The sequence below is a fragment of the Pholcus phalangioides genome, unplaced genomic scaffold (genome assembly GCF_987345545.1).
Source record: "Pholcus phalangioides strain wild (caught in Gottingen) unplaced genomic scaffold, Ppha-v1.0 ptg000009l_1, whole genome shotgun sequence".
In the NCBI taxonomy this organism is placed as follows: domain Eukaryota; kingdom Metazoa; phylum Arthropoda; class Arachnida; order Araneae; family Pholcidae; genus Pholcus; species Pholcus phalangioides.
Genome location: NW_028301602.1, coordinates 1,795,044 through 1,812,758, shown reverse-complemented (window position 1 = coordinate 1,812,758; position 17,715 = coordinate 1,795,044). Strand labels below are relative to the sequence as shown.

The 17,715-nt window shown below is 36.1% G+C and overlaps 1 protein-coding gene across 2 annotated transcripts in view; it reads left to right on the top strand.

Moving 5' to 3' along the window:
* LOC149081613 (sodium- and chloride-dependent GABA transporter 1-like) overlaps window positions 1-17,079 on the top strand; it is a 33,310-nt gene extending 16,231 nt beyond the window's left edge. Inside the window, exons 7-12 of one of the 2 annotated variants that reach the window (XM_089237021.1) lie at window positions 7,842-7,954; window positions 9,792-9,932; window positions 10,602-10,701; window positions 12,458-12,558; window positions 12,651-12,824; window positions 15,166-17,079. In XM_089237021.1, coding sequence (XP_089093147.1) covers window positions 7,842-7,954; window positions 9,792-9,932; window positions 10,602-10,701; window positions 12,458-12,558; window positions 12,651-12,824; window positions 15,166-15,384 — 848 coding nt within the window. In that variant the 3' untranslated portion in view covers window positions 15,385-17,079. The remainder of the gene's footprint in view (window positions 1-7,841; window positions 7,955-9,791; window positions 9,933-10,601; window positions 10,702-12,457; window positions 12,559-12,650; window positions 12,825-15,165) is intronic. The other variant, XM_089237022.1, reaches the window with a different exon arrangement.
* The last annotated feature ends 636 nt before the right edge of the window (window positions 17,080-17,715 follow it).

Genomic DNA, 17,715 nt, shown 5'->3' with positions numbered 1-17,715 from the left:
AACACACTTGCGTTAGTATAGCTTTTGAAGTGACCGAGTTGATTTGCAACAATTGTTCTGCCATCATCGTCACCAATAAAAATACCACAAAGTAATAAAAACAAGTAAAAATTCAATAATTCGAAAAGCATTAGACGATACAGTTTTACACAGAAAGACAGGATTTTATTAATTGTCAACTTTTATTGCTAAAATAGAGTTAAATTTTTCTTCGAAAGATGGCGTTAAAGTTAACAAAGTTATTTAATGTCATGTGTTGATCAGAACTGTAACTGGCAATGTATTCTGTTACATTTCTATCAGAGATGTATTCTGGCAATGTGCTAAATTATTGAAAAAAAATTTAGGTCTTTTTATGGGAAAACGGTCAAAATAACACCCAAATAAATGTACAAAAGTGTCTGTTTTTTCGCTAATTTTCTAGGGTTTTTTTTTGTAGTATGTCATACAGTCGAATCCCGTTATAACGAACGCCAAGAGACCGGAGGAATCACTTCGTTAAAACGAAATTTCGTTTTTAGGAATTCTAGGTTACCTAGCGTTGGTCCTATGTGAACTTATTTGGGAGATTACAAAAGTTTTCCTTAAAACGGGATTCGACTATCATGATTATTTTCTTGGTTAACATCAGTGTTTCCCAATGTGGGCAATATCAACCCCTGGTGGGCGATGGAATGGTCCAAGGGGGCGATAGAACCTACTGATTTAACATTGGATCCTATGGGTTTACTTGAGTTGGGGGGCGATGAGGGGAAAAAATTTCCGATGAAGGGGGCGATGGAACAAAAAGTTTGGGAGACTATGGTTAAGACCATTCTTTTGGTTTATTATATCCACAGTGTATTTTTAAGCAGGGTATGTTATAACAGAGGTAAAAATATATAGTTGTAGAATATGAATGAGCCATTGAGGACTTCTGGACCTTTTCGATGAATTTTATATCTTTCGCTTTGTACGGACACCATATCTGCGAACAATATTCCATTTTGTGACATTTAATTGCGAACATTTTGTAATGGAAAAAGTTTCATAAAACGACGAAAAATATGTCATTACTTCGAGATCGTATCACTTTCATCCATGCTATAAGCAAGGTTCAGATCAACTCGAATTAGAATTACTGACGTTAGTGAAGTTTCTGTATAGTTATTTTGTTTTCTATATATATATATATATGTTTCAATGCGTTGTATTGTGTTATTGCACAATTAAATGTGAAATTTCAGAAAAGGCCGTGGTGTAGTAAAATTCGTGCTCAGTACACCGAATTACATAAGAAATTTACATTTTTGTTTTCTGACGAAGAAACTTTGTCAGAATTTTTTTGCTCAGTGTTATATGTGTTAATGTTTTTATCATTTTTTTATTCAGAATTGTCGATTCATATTCATTGTTGTCTGAATATGAATCGAATCGATCGGTTTATACGCGGAATTCATCACAACTCCCATTTAAACTCTCAATCAAGAAATGAAACGCAGGTGGGAACATATTATAATCATTCCGTCGCTTGATTAGGCGAAGTCGGGATACCGCATCTAGGAGGCAAAGATGGTCCATTTCCATCACGAGAGTACCTACAAACCTAAAATCCCACCTTCTAGTCAGGTTGATTGCAATGACATGACCGCGCAATGACATGACATAACAGACGTGATCCAACCTCCATCCAGGACCGGCAGGTTCATCAGGTTTTCTGCCAACCTCATGAAGCTACCCCCTTTGAAGCCGAGGGAACATATAAACCCAAGTCGCCGTTGCTGTATTGATGAAGTTCTGTTATATTACTTTTAAGTAATTTGGTTACCAATTACTCAAGTTGCCACGTCCCAAAAGCCGCTTAACGGCTAAGCCGATCGATTGAAAGTATACGTTATGCACCCCTCTTTTATAAGAGTATGGATTCATTGTTGACGGTCAACAAATCATCAATCAACCATTTTTGCCGCAATAATCCTCGGTTGAACAATTTGATGTTGATCGTAATTATCAATTCCATTGTTGCAATTAATGATTGAGCATTTTGTTTGCATTATACTGCACCGGTAGTTCACAATACATGTAATGGCCATTTATAAACAATTTAAGAAATCAATCTGCGATTTCGTCGACGATTTGCATTACTTTTAAGTAAATGTAAACATTCCTTTAGAGCAGTGGTTCCCAACATGAATGATCAGTAAATATGCAGCAGGTCCCATAAGGGATCTGTAAATTTATTTCTCTCTACACATACACTCACTATACTACTGACACGCAAGTCTTGTCGTTTCCTTCATATGCAAATCCCAGGCAATTTGTAGGTCGGAAGACAGCCTGTAAAGGCTAGGACGAAAACGTTCAATTCTGGTCCAGTATGAATGGGGCCAAATTCTAAGGATTACACTACCTATGTTATATCCACTGTTTATGCTATATGCGGGTTATGTTATATCCACTGTTTATGCTATATGCGGGTTATGTTATATCCACTGTTTATGCTATATGCGGGTTATGTTATATCCACGTTTATGCTATATGCGGGTTATGTTATATCCACTGTTTATGCTATATGCGGGTTATGTTATATCCACGTTTATGCTATATGCGGGTTATGTTATAAGTGTACATTTGTTATGTTATAAGTGTACATTTGTTATGTTATAAGTGTACATTTGTTATGTTATAAGTGTACATTTGTTATGTTATAAGTGTACATTTGTTATGTTATAAGTGTACATTTGTTATGTTATAAGTGTACATTTGTTATGTTATAAGTGTACATTTGTTATGTTATAAGTGTACATTTGTTATGTTATAAGTGTACATTTGTTATGTTATAAGTGTACATTTGTTATGTTATAAGTGTAAAATTATGTTATAAGTGTTAATTTTTAATTTACATAAATGAACTGAGTAAACTAAATCTAAATGGTAACATTATATCTTTTGCAGATGACACAGTTTTATATGTTGAGGATACAGAAACAGGTAGTTTGGTTAAAAGAACAGAGAAGGATCTAACAAAAATAAATCACTGGCTAATTAAACACAAATAGAAAATAAACACACAAAAAACTAAATTTATGTGCACGAAAACAAGAAATATAAATGACAGTACAGAAATCCACGTAAAATTACACACTCGCTGCCAATCTCAAACAATATCAGTATGCAATTGTGAAGAAATAGGTACAGTGTTCAATTATGAATACTTAAGAATAGTTATACAAGATAACCTAAAATGGAACATTCATAGTGAAAAAATGATTAAAAAACTCAGATTGTATTCAGGAATAATTTATAAACTTAAATACATAGTTGATAATAACTTTTTGAAAGATCTTTTCTATGCGTGGGTTTACTCAAATATAAATTACGGAATATGTGTCAGGGGAGGAGCATATTATGAAAACATACGCAATCTAAACAATCTTTACAATAAATTAAGAGAATTAATAAATGTTGCAACAGAAAACAAAAACATACAGTGCCACACATTGACTCTGAGACAGAACTACATGTACAGAATTTATAAATTTATCATCAAAAACGAAGAATGGTTAGTAAAAAATGAAAATAGAACCTCGAATAGATATAAAAATATCTATCAAGTGCCTAAAAGTAACAAAACATCATTTCAAAAAAGTTTTTGATATACCGCACCGAAAATAATGAACTTCATCTACTCTAGTAATTACACAAATAATAATAAAAATACAGATTACAATGTCTTTATTTTGATCAAAAACACAGATATTAATGCAGTACTTTGAAATAAATTATTGCACCAATGCATATTAATTATATACTAAAATACATCTAATGAAGGAAAGAGCTGTTGGCGAGGGAGAAAATTATGTAATAAAAATCATATAGGCCTGCTGGAAGGACTTCATAGTCCCTTGGGGCTACATAGTGTATATAACATATGTTTGCATTTGTATATTGTATTGTATTAAAACTGAAGTGTACTGGACAGTATATGTAACTTTTTGGAATTTCGAAAAAAGATATAAAAACATTTGAAAAAGTATGTTAAATTAGGGGGAAAGTAGAGATATTACAGTCGAATCTCGATTTAACGAATACTGTTACAGCGAAAATCTCATTTTGACGAACACTTTTCTAATCCCCCAGACAACTTTACATATGAACAATGCAAAAAACCTGGAATTCCTTTATAACGAAATTTCGTTATTGCGAAGAAATTTCTCGGGTCTCTTGAAGTTCGTTATAACGGGATTCGACTGTACTACGATGTCAGATTTCAATCAAGAACTTTAACACTTTCCAGTAGTATGGCCGGTTTTTTTTTTAATATGAAATTTCTGATTTTAAAACTTTTTTGTTGCTAAATTTACATATCTCTAAATGTAATTAATATTAAATAATATAATTTAAGCCTTTTTGAAATTAATAAAATAAAACAATGAAATTTGAGGAATCGAAAAACCGCCTGAAACCCCCCACGTGAGAAAATAAAACATTAGAGAGAAAAAAAACACCGCTCAACTTCGCCAAATTTGAATTTCGCCAAGAATTCCATTACGTCACCAGTGACGTAATGGTGCATCACTAACTTCGACCAATCACGATGCGCAAAATTTCTATAACGTTACTAGCAGAGTAGGATTTTTTTATTCGCGACCGGGGCACGAGACCCACCTGCTCCCCCTCCTTCTAGTGGCGGCCCTGCATGCATGCATGGGTGGGGGGAGGCATTAAATTAAAATGGGTATCTGATCAGGAAACTTAAATTTAAAAACTTGATAGAGTTGCAAAATAACGCGTACGTCGGTGTACAAACGAGATCGGATGGAAGTCTATTCCAAGCTCTGCCAGCCCGACATCAAAATGAATGTTGTAATTGATTTCTCCTTGCAAATGGAATGCATATGCATTTTGGTGCGAGAGTTCATGAACTTCATGTTTGATGAAAGAGTCGATGTATAGGTCAGACCATAGACAATTTTATACAGCATTCTCAAGTCGTTGATCAGTCTACGCCATTCTAGGGAATGTTGCCCCAAGAGTTGCAATCGTTCAGGATATGAAAGGTCCCGGAGACTAGGCAGGCACTTCGTGAAACGCTTTTGGATTTTTTCAATTTGTTCGATGTCACCAATCAAATAAGGGTTCCCCACTGGTGATGCGTGCTCGACAATCGGTCGAACAAAAGTGTTGAAGGCACACATCAGAGTCGCACTGTCACACTTCGAATAGCACGTTCTTATCATATTAGCAACAGAGTTGCTTTTGCTCACGGTTTTTCTTATATAGCTGGACATTGAAAGGCTCTGGTCTATATCGATTCCTTGGTCAGAATGTACGGCTACTGCTTTTAGTGCACAATTACTTAGAAAATATCGGCATTCAGGATTGTTGATCCCTATGTTTAAAACGAACGCTTTATCCAGGGATATAGACAATGAATTTTGTTCACTCATTATCAAAAGGTGATCACATGCCAGTTGAAGGTTATGGGCAGACTGACTCGAGAAAACAACGTAAATCACATCTATTGACTTATTAAGATCCATAGCTGTGGACCATTCATTGAAGCACTCAATCATTTGGGTAGTTGGTGATCTTCCTAGAACGAAGCCAAACTGTTCTTTTGATATTATATTTCTATTTTGGAAAAACTCTATGATAGGGAAATACAGGCACCTTTCGAACGTTTTGCAAACCGCACTCATCAAAGATATCGGACGGTAGTTCCATGGGTCGGACGAGCAGCAACCTTTCTTCTTAAAGACAGGAATTGTATGAGCGTGTCGCCAGATATCGGGAACTAGACTGCTGATCAGCACTGGAAGAACTTGGATAGAAATTCACGCACCGAAATAGCGACATGCTTCAAAAAGTAAATAGCGATATCATCAGGGCCAGAAGTTAGGCTTGGCCGGAGACTCTCTATGATCTGGCATACCTTGTGCTGGTGGAACATGTCTAGAAATAAGGGGGTGGTAGTCCTCCACATTAGACGTATCTGGCAGTGAAAACGTCAAAGTTACTGATTTCTTTATTCATATGACGTTTACTTCTCAGAATGTTTTTAAACATGTGATAGTACTAGTACAAAGCCACAGTCAGAGAGGGGATCCGGAGGTTCAGGCTGAGCAACCTGCAAAATCTGAGAAAACAGCATACATGGAATTATATTATTAAGTTTATTGTAATATATGTTTGGTTCCTGCCCCCAAAGCCAGTTTAGGGTAATAGCCGTACCCAAGTACTTTTATGTAGCTATGTACGAACATAATAATTGAACTCCAGCATTTAAATTTTTTTCACGGCAATCTTTTTCAATTCGAATTCTTACGATATACAGTGGAAATTCGTTTATACGACGTTCAAGAGGCCGAGTCAAAACGTCGCATAAATGTGTGAGTCGAATAACTGAGACTTAAAAAAAATACTCTTCTCCCTTCCCCATCACAGACACACAAACTATTATAAAATTCAATGTGTTTAATTGCATCTCACAAATTCTGTTATAAAAAATATTTCAATAACACTTGAGGGAAAAATAATTAAATCGCGCATTTTTCAAATCACTAAAAATAAAGAAATAAATCAATCACAATATAAAGAAATAAGTTGAAAAATAACAGATTTCAAATCACAATAAAGAAATAAAATTTAGTGGCACATTACCTTGGAACTCAACATTGAGTAAAAAATTGCAACAAAATCTTCTCGCGACTTGGGAAAATTTCTCATCTTGGAGTCTCATTTTTTTTGACAGTAGATGATTTGCAACCAGCAGCTCGGTCTTTGATTTTGTTTCTCTGCTTTGTTTTCAAAGTTGCCACAGGGATAATCCACTGTTTTGCAAGATCGACTTTCGTCATGAATTTAAAATTCTTGAATTTTTCCAAAATCTCCAGTTATTTTTTTTTAAAGAAAGCACTTTTCGTTTTGTCGACATTATGAACGTTTGATTTGACACAACCAGCAAACAAAGCACCACAATGAAAGAAAATTCCACAGGAAATGACCGAAAGAACTTACTGTGTATGTGTCTCTTATCCAGTGCCGTCTTAACGCATGGGCCGCACGGGCACCTCAAGAAAAGCGGAGCCTCAGAGAAACGAGAAGTAGTTGAATTTTTCGAGAATTTTCCAGGTAGGGAAAATCAGAAAAATCACTTGGCCTGGGGGTCTATGATGTTCTTAAGACGGCCCTGCTCTTATCCGCAGACATGTAACCTCCAAATGCTTACAATGCAGACTTCTCCGCCACCTAGGGATAACGCTGAAAACATTGGGAGAAAAGAAATTATGAAATGACATGTGGCCGTCAAAGAATCGAAACTATTTTCTAACCCTAAAATTTATGGTTTTTGTAGTGACAATATGCAAGAACTGTTTCAGCGACGACGCGTTTTCACTGCATACAAAAATTCTGCGCATTTGATGGATATAAATGACGTTTTTCGAAAGATTGAGTTTGAGTCGAAGCGAAAACTTCGAATAATTGGGGTATTATTATGTCAAATCTATATATGAATTAGTTTAACATTGAAACATATGGGAACCAATTGCGACAGAAGCCAAACGTAGTATAAACATGAAAGTCGTATAATTGAGTGACGTATAAACGATGTTCCACTGTAGTACCTAATAACGAAAAATGTATTGCATATGATGTAAAAGTAAATTTAAAATATAATGAAAATTAGAGGTAGAATCATGGAAGACTAGACTGATGGCTATAGGCTCCCTGTTTTTGACCCTGAACAAAAACTCTTTTTTTGGTTTTATATACCTTTTCATGTGCAAAAGCTTTTCTCCGATGTCTTCTCTCATTTGAATAATCTCTTCCTCCCCCTCCCTCTTTTTTTTCGATTTCAGATCCTTCAACAGTATTTGTCATATACTCTGTGGTCATCAGCTCAATGCCAGTGCCTTCTTGCTGGGGTGTCATTTTCTTCTTAGTATTTTTATGCCTTGGACTAGACACTCAGGTAAATTCTATTGGAAATTATTTCTTTATCTAAGGGGGCCGTTCAAGTATTACGTCATCATCGATGGGGGGGGGGATTCCGATTTGCTTACTTTTGATGACAGGGGGGGGGGTTTGTATAATGCTTACGTCATCAACCACCCTTTATGAAAATATTAGTTAGGATTCAGAGGGGCAGAGCTGATGACGAAATTTTGCTGACAAGGGGGGCAGGGGGGTCAGCGTTTTGCTTACGTAATACTTGAACGGCTCCTAAGAGAAACTCGAGATACAAACTTCCAAAAAAAGCCTTCCGTGATTATCTCTGCTGGATGATCCGTCCTGTGCAATATGTAAGATGATTTAGATCAGTGTTTCTTAACCTTTTCTCACATCTATGGTCCTCTTTAACCATAGTTTCTTTTTTTGGAGGACCTAATTTTATAGTGAACAGATATTTCTTGAATACGGATGATTTTCGGGGACCTCGGTCAAAAGTTCAGCAAGGTTCACTCTTGTGCGAGAGTTCTTTGTAGGGTCGATTCTCATAATTTTTTGTTTTTCCATGCTATAAATTCACTATAGAGGGCTCGTGCAAAGTCTGGCCTGAGGGACCACCACGGATTCCAGCCTAGGGATCTTGCATCAAGTTCTGGAGGCCCTGGCTCCGGGTCATGCGTTTGTCTTGCTCCATGGAGAATTCTGCTAGATTCTGAAAATAGTTACACCTTTTTCCACCATATTTCACTTGGAAGCTGTATTCTTTTACACGTGCATTTTTTCCCCTTTCTCGCCCTGTCATAGCTCCCCTTCCACCTGATTTTTACCCGTGACTCATTTAGAATATCCCACGAGTGCAAGAGAACCAGTGCATGGCTCCAGGTTGAGAACCTCTTATTTACATGGCATTCCATTATGCATTTAATTTGTTTTTTTTGCACATTTGTTATAATATTTAGTTCTTCTTTAACACTTGGGAATTTATTTTAATACCAAAAAAAAAATCCCCCTCTGGAGTGAATTTCAAGGTAAGGAACTATAATTATTCTATATTGTACTAACAATTTTTTTCCCTCTTCTACCAGATTTGAGTTAATGGAAGAGAGGAAAAACAAGTTAGAGAAACAAATGTGTGAGAATAAAATAATATGGGTACCACACATTCTGTGAGATTATTTTTCATGGTAGATGAGTGATTACGTAACCAATCAGGACTTGTCTTTCAAGCCTCAGTTGAAATCGATGTCATTCAAAAATTCAAAATCAACTTTAAATAGGGGGTCCTGCTTTAAGGAGCCCTTGTGTGTACACAAAATGACTATGGTATGACAAAAATAATTTCTTTTAGATATATCAGATATAGTTTAACAGTATTTGTCTGCATAGTTTGTTTCCCGATAGCTCATCATCTGTTTCCTGGCTCTGTGAGACTGGTGCGACCGTTTTAACTCTTTACTGCGCAAACAGGCAGAAATATGAGTCTGAATGTGTGAGACAATGAGACTCTTTCCTTGTATTGGGAATTATCACGAAGCGATTGAGAAGGCTACTATCCTCATCATCTATAGACGATGAGAGCAGTTTAAGGGTTAAGTGTTTACGCGATAACAACCTGGGGCTGTGGAATAGTCTACTCGATGCAACTCGTGATGTGGATGACATATTGTGTTTGATGGTGGCTATTACTTAAGACACGCTCTGCCTTCATTGGCATGATTTGAAATTTTCTGTAAGACACATAACCTATAGGGGTGGGAACAGTTTTGTAGTCTTGTCTGGTGGTTAATCATTGATTTCCAACTATTTTCATTTACTGTATTACAATAACATATTATTATTTTTTTTATGTCTACTCTTAGATTAAGTTGATGGCTACTCTAGTATCAGCTCTGAAGGAAGCATATACATATTACATAAAACAGAGGTTCCAAGGCCACTCTTTATTTTTGGCTGCAATATGTGGAATATGTTTTTTTGCTGGAATCCCATACGTCACCCAGGTAAAACACATCAAATATGGTTAAATTTCTTGAACTAATTTTAACTTAAACCCCCTAATCAATCAGAAATTGCCGAAGTTTAGATATAAAATACCATCAAGACTTTATACTGGTTAGAGGGAAAGCATGGTTTTCAAACGAGACCCAAATGATAGCTCTCTTCCAGTCTCTGAGACGACTTCACGCTATCTGGATAGATGGTGGTAATTTTTTCCTATTTCTCGACCAGAGTAAATGTTGACTTCTGTTACTCTGGTGCAAGACAATGCAATATTTGTTACAGGGATTTACCCTGGAATGTGTTAATCAACTCTTACTGTCATTAAAAATTCAACTTTTTGTGTATCTGTTTAAAAGCACCAAAAATCTTAATCCCGTGAAGCAAGTTCATTAGAAATCTTTCTCTCATTTCAATAACAATTACTTATTTATCATTTATTTGTGTAACAAGTTCTATTAAGTATAACTTTTTTTTCTACAAATAGTCTGAAAATACCTTGGAATGAAATTAATAATAAAAAAACATTTTAAAATGAATCGATTCAAAACACATCTCTACCAATTATTCTATTTCTAAAAAAAAGCATTTTAAAAAGAGATTTTTGTGAGATAACAATTGCAAAAAAAAAGTAACGAAATATTTCTTTTTAATTCTGCTTTTCCGTGTAGGCTGGATTGTATTTTTTGCAGTTGGTAGATCATTATATAGCAGTGATGGCTCTGTGTGTTGTGGCTCTTCTTGAAACATGCACTTTGGGATGGCTGTACGGTAAGCTCTGCACATTACAATTTCAAGAAATATTCTATATATAGGAAAAAAATAATTTAGTGTAGAGAGACTTTCATATTTTATACAGTAAGTCACATAGTGGTCTTATGTTATCTACAATGACACTGATTGCAGCATCTACAATCTTCACTAAAGATATTTATTGTGATCAAACTATGGAAAGAAACGTTTCACTAGGATGTCGTGCGTCCACCTAGACTCTTAAGAGCGTCTGCAGATGGCCACTTAGAGAGATCCCGGGAACAATTTTGAATCTCCAACACAGAAACAAACTTCACGTTAGGTTCACAGTACATACATTTTCCAGCATGGCCCAGGTCTTATTCGACCACCTGCTTTTTTCTCTTCATAGAGACAGAGCGACCAGCTATGGTCTTGTTAGGAGGAGGAGATACAATGTAGGGGTTCCCAGAAGAAAGGGTCACTAGGAAAAAAAATTCTGAGAAGGGGAATGTGGTAATAAGGGGCCGTTCAAGTATTACGTAAGCAAATTTTTAGTCATTTTTGACCCTCTCCCCCCGCCCCTTGTCAGCAAAATTTCGTCATCAGCTCTACCCCTCTAAATCCTAACGCATATTGATGGGATCAGCGACGTACACAGGGGGCACGAGCCCCCCCCCCCTCCACGATCAAAACTTTATTTTCTTATTGCAAAAAAATATATTTTTTTTTAAATTGAAATTTCGGAAGAAAATACGTTTATATGTTATTATAATGAATTTCTGTTAATTGCATTGCTATTTGAAGGCTATGAACTCAAAATTTATCTTTAATAAATTCATTGCGACCCACCCTCTAAGCCATGCAATGATAAATCGCATAAAGGCCCTCGGTCGCGGACCAAATATGGCCCCGGGGATTATGAGATGCGGCCTGCTCTCCTCAAACCTAATTTTGTAAAAAAAATGAACTAAGCGGCACATCTACAGATCGCTTAAGTATCCCGTGATACAATTCCAGAATATTTAAGCGGCCCGGGGCACATTTTCAGATGTGAACAATGATCACATCAACACTTAAATGACTTAATGATCACTTAAATGACCCGGGACACCGTTCCAGAACACTTAAGCGATCTGTGACACATTTAGAGATCCCTTGAGTGACATGTGACGTAGTTTTAGAGCACTTAAGTGGCCCCCCAGTGCGGTTCTACATCACTCATGTTACCAGTGGCACATTCTCAGATTATTTAAGTGATCCGCGGCATATAATTATGGATCACTTGAGTGATGCGCGGCACAGTTCCAGATCACTTGGATCCGCGAAAAATTTAGAGATCACTAAAGTGGCTCTGTAGGGCACTTATCAATAGGGGGGATGTCACTTCAAGTGCCCACAAACTATCGAAAGGTTTTTCTCGTTTTTGGCGCACCGAGTAAACGATGCTGTTAAAAATATTTCATATTTTCATAAAGGGTGGTTGATGACGTAAGCATTATGCAACCCCCCCCCCTTGTCATCAAAAGTCAGCAAATCGGAACCCCCCCCCTCCCATCGATGCTTGACGTAATACTTGAACGGCCCCTAAGAGGAATACGTTTGGGGGAAGACTCGGGCCGACTTATTCGTAATGCACAAATCATGTTCGTTTTTCGACAACAGTGTGTTTTCATATTTGCCAAAACTTTTTTGTCTCCCCATGAACAAGAAATTGTTGCAACCATAAAATCAGGGGGGGGGGAAAGCTACCTTATCATCTTCATTCTAATAACGCATATTTCTTCCTCAACAGGAGCAGGGAATCTAACGACTGCAGTGCAGCAAATGACTGGCAAAACTCCGTCAAATTTCTATAAACTTTGTTGGAGGTTTTTGAGTCCTTGTTCAATTCTTGTGAGCATTATTTTTTGAAGTATCAATCCATCTCGTCATTTCTTGTTTTCTGCTTGTACATAAAATCATAACACATCATTCTTTTGTTTTAGGCTATTCTGATATATTGTGCATTTGCCATGAGAGGAAGTGTGGTGCACGCCGGTTATTCGTATCCTAGTTGGGCACACATTACAGGATGGGTTGTTTTTGGTTTGACTTTATGTTGGGTTCCATTTCTTGCCATAGCGGCTTATAGGAAAGCCCCCAAAACTCACCTCATAAGTGTAAGCCGATAGTTTTTTTTTAAATTTTATGCTATATGTTATTTCAAAAGTTTTCAAGCTAATTTTATCAGGGTGAGAACATATCATGAGTTTTTGACAGCTGCGGTCAATCCTGTGAGTACAATGGAATTAAAAAATAGTACTCAATTCGTGAGACGTAACATACAGGGAGATTGTAATTAAAGTTCCCGCACTTTGTGAATAGTTTTTCTCAAAAACTATTCATCCGAACACGGCCAAATTTTCAGGATATCTCAATGAGACCATGGGAGAAAGATATTTGCAATAAAAAATAGTTCAATTTTTTACCACCGGGTGAAAAAGTGGCGTTTCTTTTATTGCATTTTCCTTTTTTCCATGGTCCATATAGTATGTGTGCCAAGTTTCAATGGAATACGTCCACCAGAACGGACGCTACATAGGTCTCAGTAGTGTCAGTATACTAGAACTACTGACCTCCTCTATTGCATTCGTTATGGTGTGGACGCATTGCATCGAAACTAGGTATATAAGCTTTATGGAATCATGGAGGAAATTTTTTTTTCAATAAAAGAAGTGCTAATTTTTCACCTGGTGGTTAAAAATTCTACTATATGTATTTTTATTGCATAAATAGTCCTTTCCCATGATGTCATTGAGATATCCTGAAAATTTGGCTGTGTTCAGAAGAGTAGTTTCTGAGAAAAACTATTCACAATAGCTAGAATTTAATTACAATCACCCCGTATACGACGAGAACCGACATCTTCTCTACACACATTTTTAAGTTCTTTTATGCCAACATTAGCTTAAAGCTTGTTAGTAGTAATGAATGTTCGACAATATAATCGCAGTGCAATAAAAAATAATCACTCAAAAACTCTTAAAAATTTTAATTGAAAGTTCATTAAATACAGCATCTCATTGGCACTGGATCCTAGAAGGCTCAGGCCATCTCCCGAAACAACGTTCCGAGGTCGCAATCCCAACGTGCATACGCTCTTGTGGGCCGTATATACGGACGTCTAGCAACCCTAGACCCCTCCCCCATCTTCTTCGTATCAGAGCTCCTACAGCACCTACGACGAAACATTCTTTCCGACACAAGTTCCGCGAGATCGCCCATGCACTATGCAAATGAAGTCGGGTCCCGACCCGTCGCGCAGAACCACTCAAAAATTAGTTTTTAGACCACAGCGTGGGGGGCGATTTCGATGGAAAACAAGGTTTTTTGCGAGTTTAGACGCGGCTTTACAGATTGCCTTCCACGCAAAGAATAAAACAGATCGGCTCCGAGGTAGTCTTCTCTCTCACGTGTATACGAATTCATCGTTATGGTAAAGATCGATGCAATTTAAAAATATAATAAAAACAAGTAAAACACACACACACACCGCAAGAAACTCAAAGACGCGATCTTTTTTTAAACAGATTTACGTAGTATTTAGAGTGTATCCCGTAGCTTATAGCGGCGTCCATAGAAACTACGGACAATCCGTAGCAGTTGGCAACCCTGTTTATGGGTATCTGAAGCATTGAAAGAAAATCTTCAATTGAATATGCAACTAAAGCAGAATCCTATTGTAAGCTTATAGTAAAAGATTTTCTACGTCTGTTCATTCAACTTCTATCTAAAAGAACAAACATAAATCTTCGTGTTCTGCAAATGACCCCCAGGTGGGATGGTGGAGAGAGATAGATGGGTTTTTCTCAGCACAAGATATCAAGGAAGCAGCTATTTTCTGGATATTATGCTAAAGTGAACTCGGAAAGAAAAGCCACCTGGTCTCCACCGGTACTTGAACCCACGTCCCCTTCCTCCCCGGCGAAGACCACATGACTTTTCTTTCCGAGTTCACCTCGGCATTATATCCAGAAAATATTTGTTTCCTTGATATCTTGGTCTGAGAAAAAAGCCGCCTATCTTTCTCAGTATGCATAGCATATGACCTGCTAGTAGGAACAATAAATGTAGTGTAAAAAATCTAGAGATATGAAAATGGGGAATGAAGAAATAGCTAAAATAGCTTTTTAAATGACAAAAGATTATCTTTTTAAATGACAAAAGATTATCTTTCAAAACCTCAAAAGTTATCTAAAAATTTGGTAAAAATTTCTAATTAATTTAGAGAACACGCCCATACATATCCATATTTTTTATAGACATCTTTTTTCAGCCACTTGGGTAAGCATTTTTCTTGTTGTGGCCTTTGTATTTGTATAAAATGGAACTGGTTAGGAAAAAAGCTTAAATGCCATTGAACTTTCTAGCATATGATATTCAATATTCTAACAAAACAAAACTTTTGTTTGATTGTTTTGTTGCAAAGATGGACATTGCACCTTATTTTTTATTTTTCAGAGATTGGCTTCAACAATTCAACCGAAACTCCGCACAGCAAGCGATTCAATGTGGGAACCAAAACCGATGATAATATACAACGGATGTACAGTCAACGATTCCGAATTTATAGACTATAAGATACCCCATGAACCACCTTCTTCAGCCAATTCTGTACAGTCTTATATAATAGACAAGCATATGGGAATAGAACATCAAAATGATGAGACAAACCTTTGACATAGTGTTAATGGATGTACATGTTCATACGTCATTATCGCATTTAAGTGAGGAAAGAGGATTGTAGAATTGTTATTGCATTTTGGTGCATGAAATATTAGAGATTTCTTTGAACAAAAGCTTTAGCCATACATCTCTCATTGTTTGTATTCAAAAGTGATTATAGCACACATATTTGAGGCAAAAATATTTTTTGTCAACTAGATGCAGATACAGTGGTGCAGTGTAATTCAACTGTCTCGAATCGAATCGCAATGTAGAATGAACAGTTACAGGTTAAATTAGTCCTCCCCCCATCCCGACACCAGTCATCAGACCTGCCTATACCCCTGCTCCACACTTTTATGTCTGATTAATGTCATTCCATCATTCCTTTCATTTATTTATATATATTTTCCCTGTTTTGCCTGGCTTTCGACATTCAAGCCATTAGCTATAAAGGAAGTTGCAACCCTGTGGTCGATTCATTTTGATTAGGGGGTACAAAGAGTACATTGGAAGGGAGGGACCAACACATTTGAACATTAAAAAACCTAGCAGTGTGCATCCGATGTTATACATTTCAGAAGATGCTACTATCTTTGAAATTGTAAGTGAGAAAAAGCTAAATATGAATGAATATCTAAGATTACAATTCCTTTTCCAAATGTACATACACACATGATGCTTTTTATTTTCCCCATTATATTTTGTCCCATAGTTCTAATTGAGGCTCTCATTCTAAAATCTCACACATACATTCCAGTTTTCTCAGACACATTTAGCAAAAAAATAAATTTACTCTGGTTTTACAATTCTTTTTTTTCCCAAATTTTTAAATTCCTCAACACAATTTATGATGGAAATATTTTTTCTGTTGACAGAAATAGGTCTGAAACACACACCTGAGAATTTTTGTTATTGAAGTAATAAGTTCATTGATGTGTATTACTGTGTATCAGAAGATTCCAGGTTCGTAATAAATACACATCAATGAACTTGTTACTTCAATAACAAAAAATTCTCAGGTGTGTATTAGAGCTACATAATTCCTGAACTTGTGTGTCATGGTCAGCTGTTGCATCAAAACTATTATTAAAAATCACAAGAAAGCACACATTTATTTTTGCAAGGCTGTTTTCTTCATAAGAGAAAAATTCCAAACACAATTATTTTACCACTAAATTCAGCTTTTACCTAGTAGCATAATGAGCTAGCTGACAAAGTGGTTTGCACCAACAATATGCTTTACTCTTTGAATGTGAGTTCACATGGATGCACCACAGTATATCAACCAAATTCATGCGCTTCTAAACATTGTATATAGATAGAGTCAAATATTGTGCTTCAGTGGTCAGAGCACCATCTTTTACTGCTTTAGGAAGGACTAGATCGATTTGAATTTCATCTTGGGGTGTTAAAAGATTTTGAGCCCTTTCACTCCCATTGCTCCAAATAGGTAGTGAAAGGGTTAAGATATTACCACACATTTAGAAAACCTTGCTTGAACACTGAAAACATATCTTGATTCACATGCCACAAAATATGCTCAAGGATTTTATGAAAAAAAAGAGTACCAATGATGAAACACTAGGAACAATAATGATGGAAAAATATTACTTTTTAATGCAAGCAGGATCAGAGATGAATAAGTATATTGCAGAATGATTTAAAAAAAGCAGTGATTAACTAATAAATGAAAGTTTCGAACCATAACCAAGGCCTGAATTTTTATTTAATTTTCGTTTCTTGTAATTACAGCATTTCTTTTTGAATATTTTTGAAGCATTTTCTAAAGAGAAATTTCTATGTTTTTAGGACGGTTTTTATGTTTCTTCTTGTAATGTTAAAGATGTGAAGTGTTTTTAAAGTTAAAAAAAAAAAAATTAAATTTATGTACAAATAAATGAGTGGATATTCATTTTTTTTTTGTCATTTAATGTTTTATGAACTCTATAAAAAATATTTCAATACAGTTTCTCTCTCTCACTGTTTTCCAAAAAATAAGTTACTTATAATGTCTATAAGCCTTTTATAAGGGTCTTCATAAGATTCAATTCCTAAATTGGGAGTTAATGAATTTTTATCAGAATAGCCAAGTGGAAATGGCAATGGCTGAACTTTAGTGTTACATAAGTAATTGTTTGATGGGGTCTGCCTGTTCTCTGTGTAGAGACTTTTTCAAATAGCAGACTGATGTGCATTCGCACCTTAAAGTTGGAAAACCAACAGGGTGGGTTTGAACTAAAATCCTCGCGATTCCAGTAAATCATGATTCTCATATAACCACACAGAGACTTTTGTTGTACACTGCCCAGGAGGATGAGACAGAAAAAACAAATTTGCTTCTTT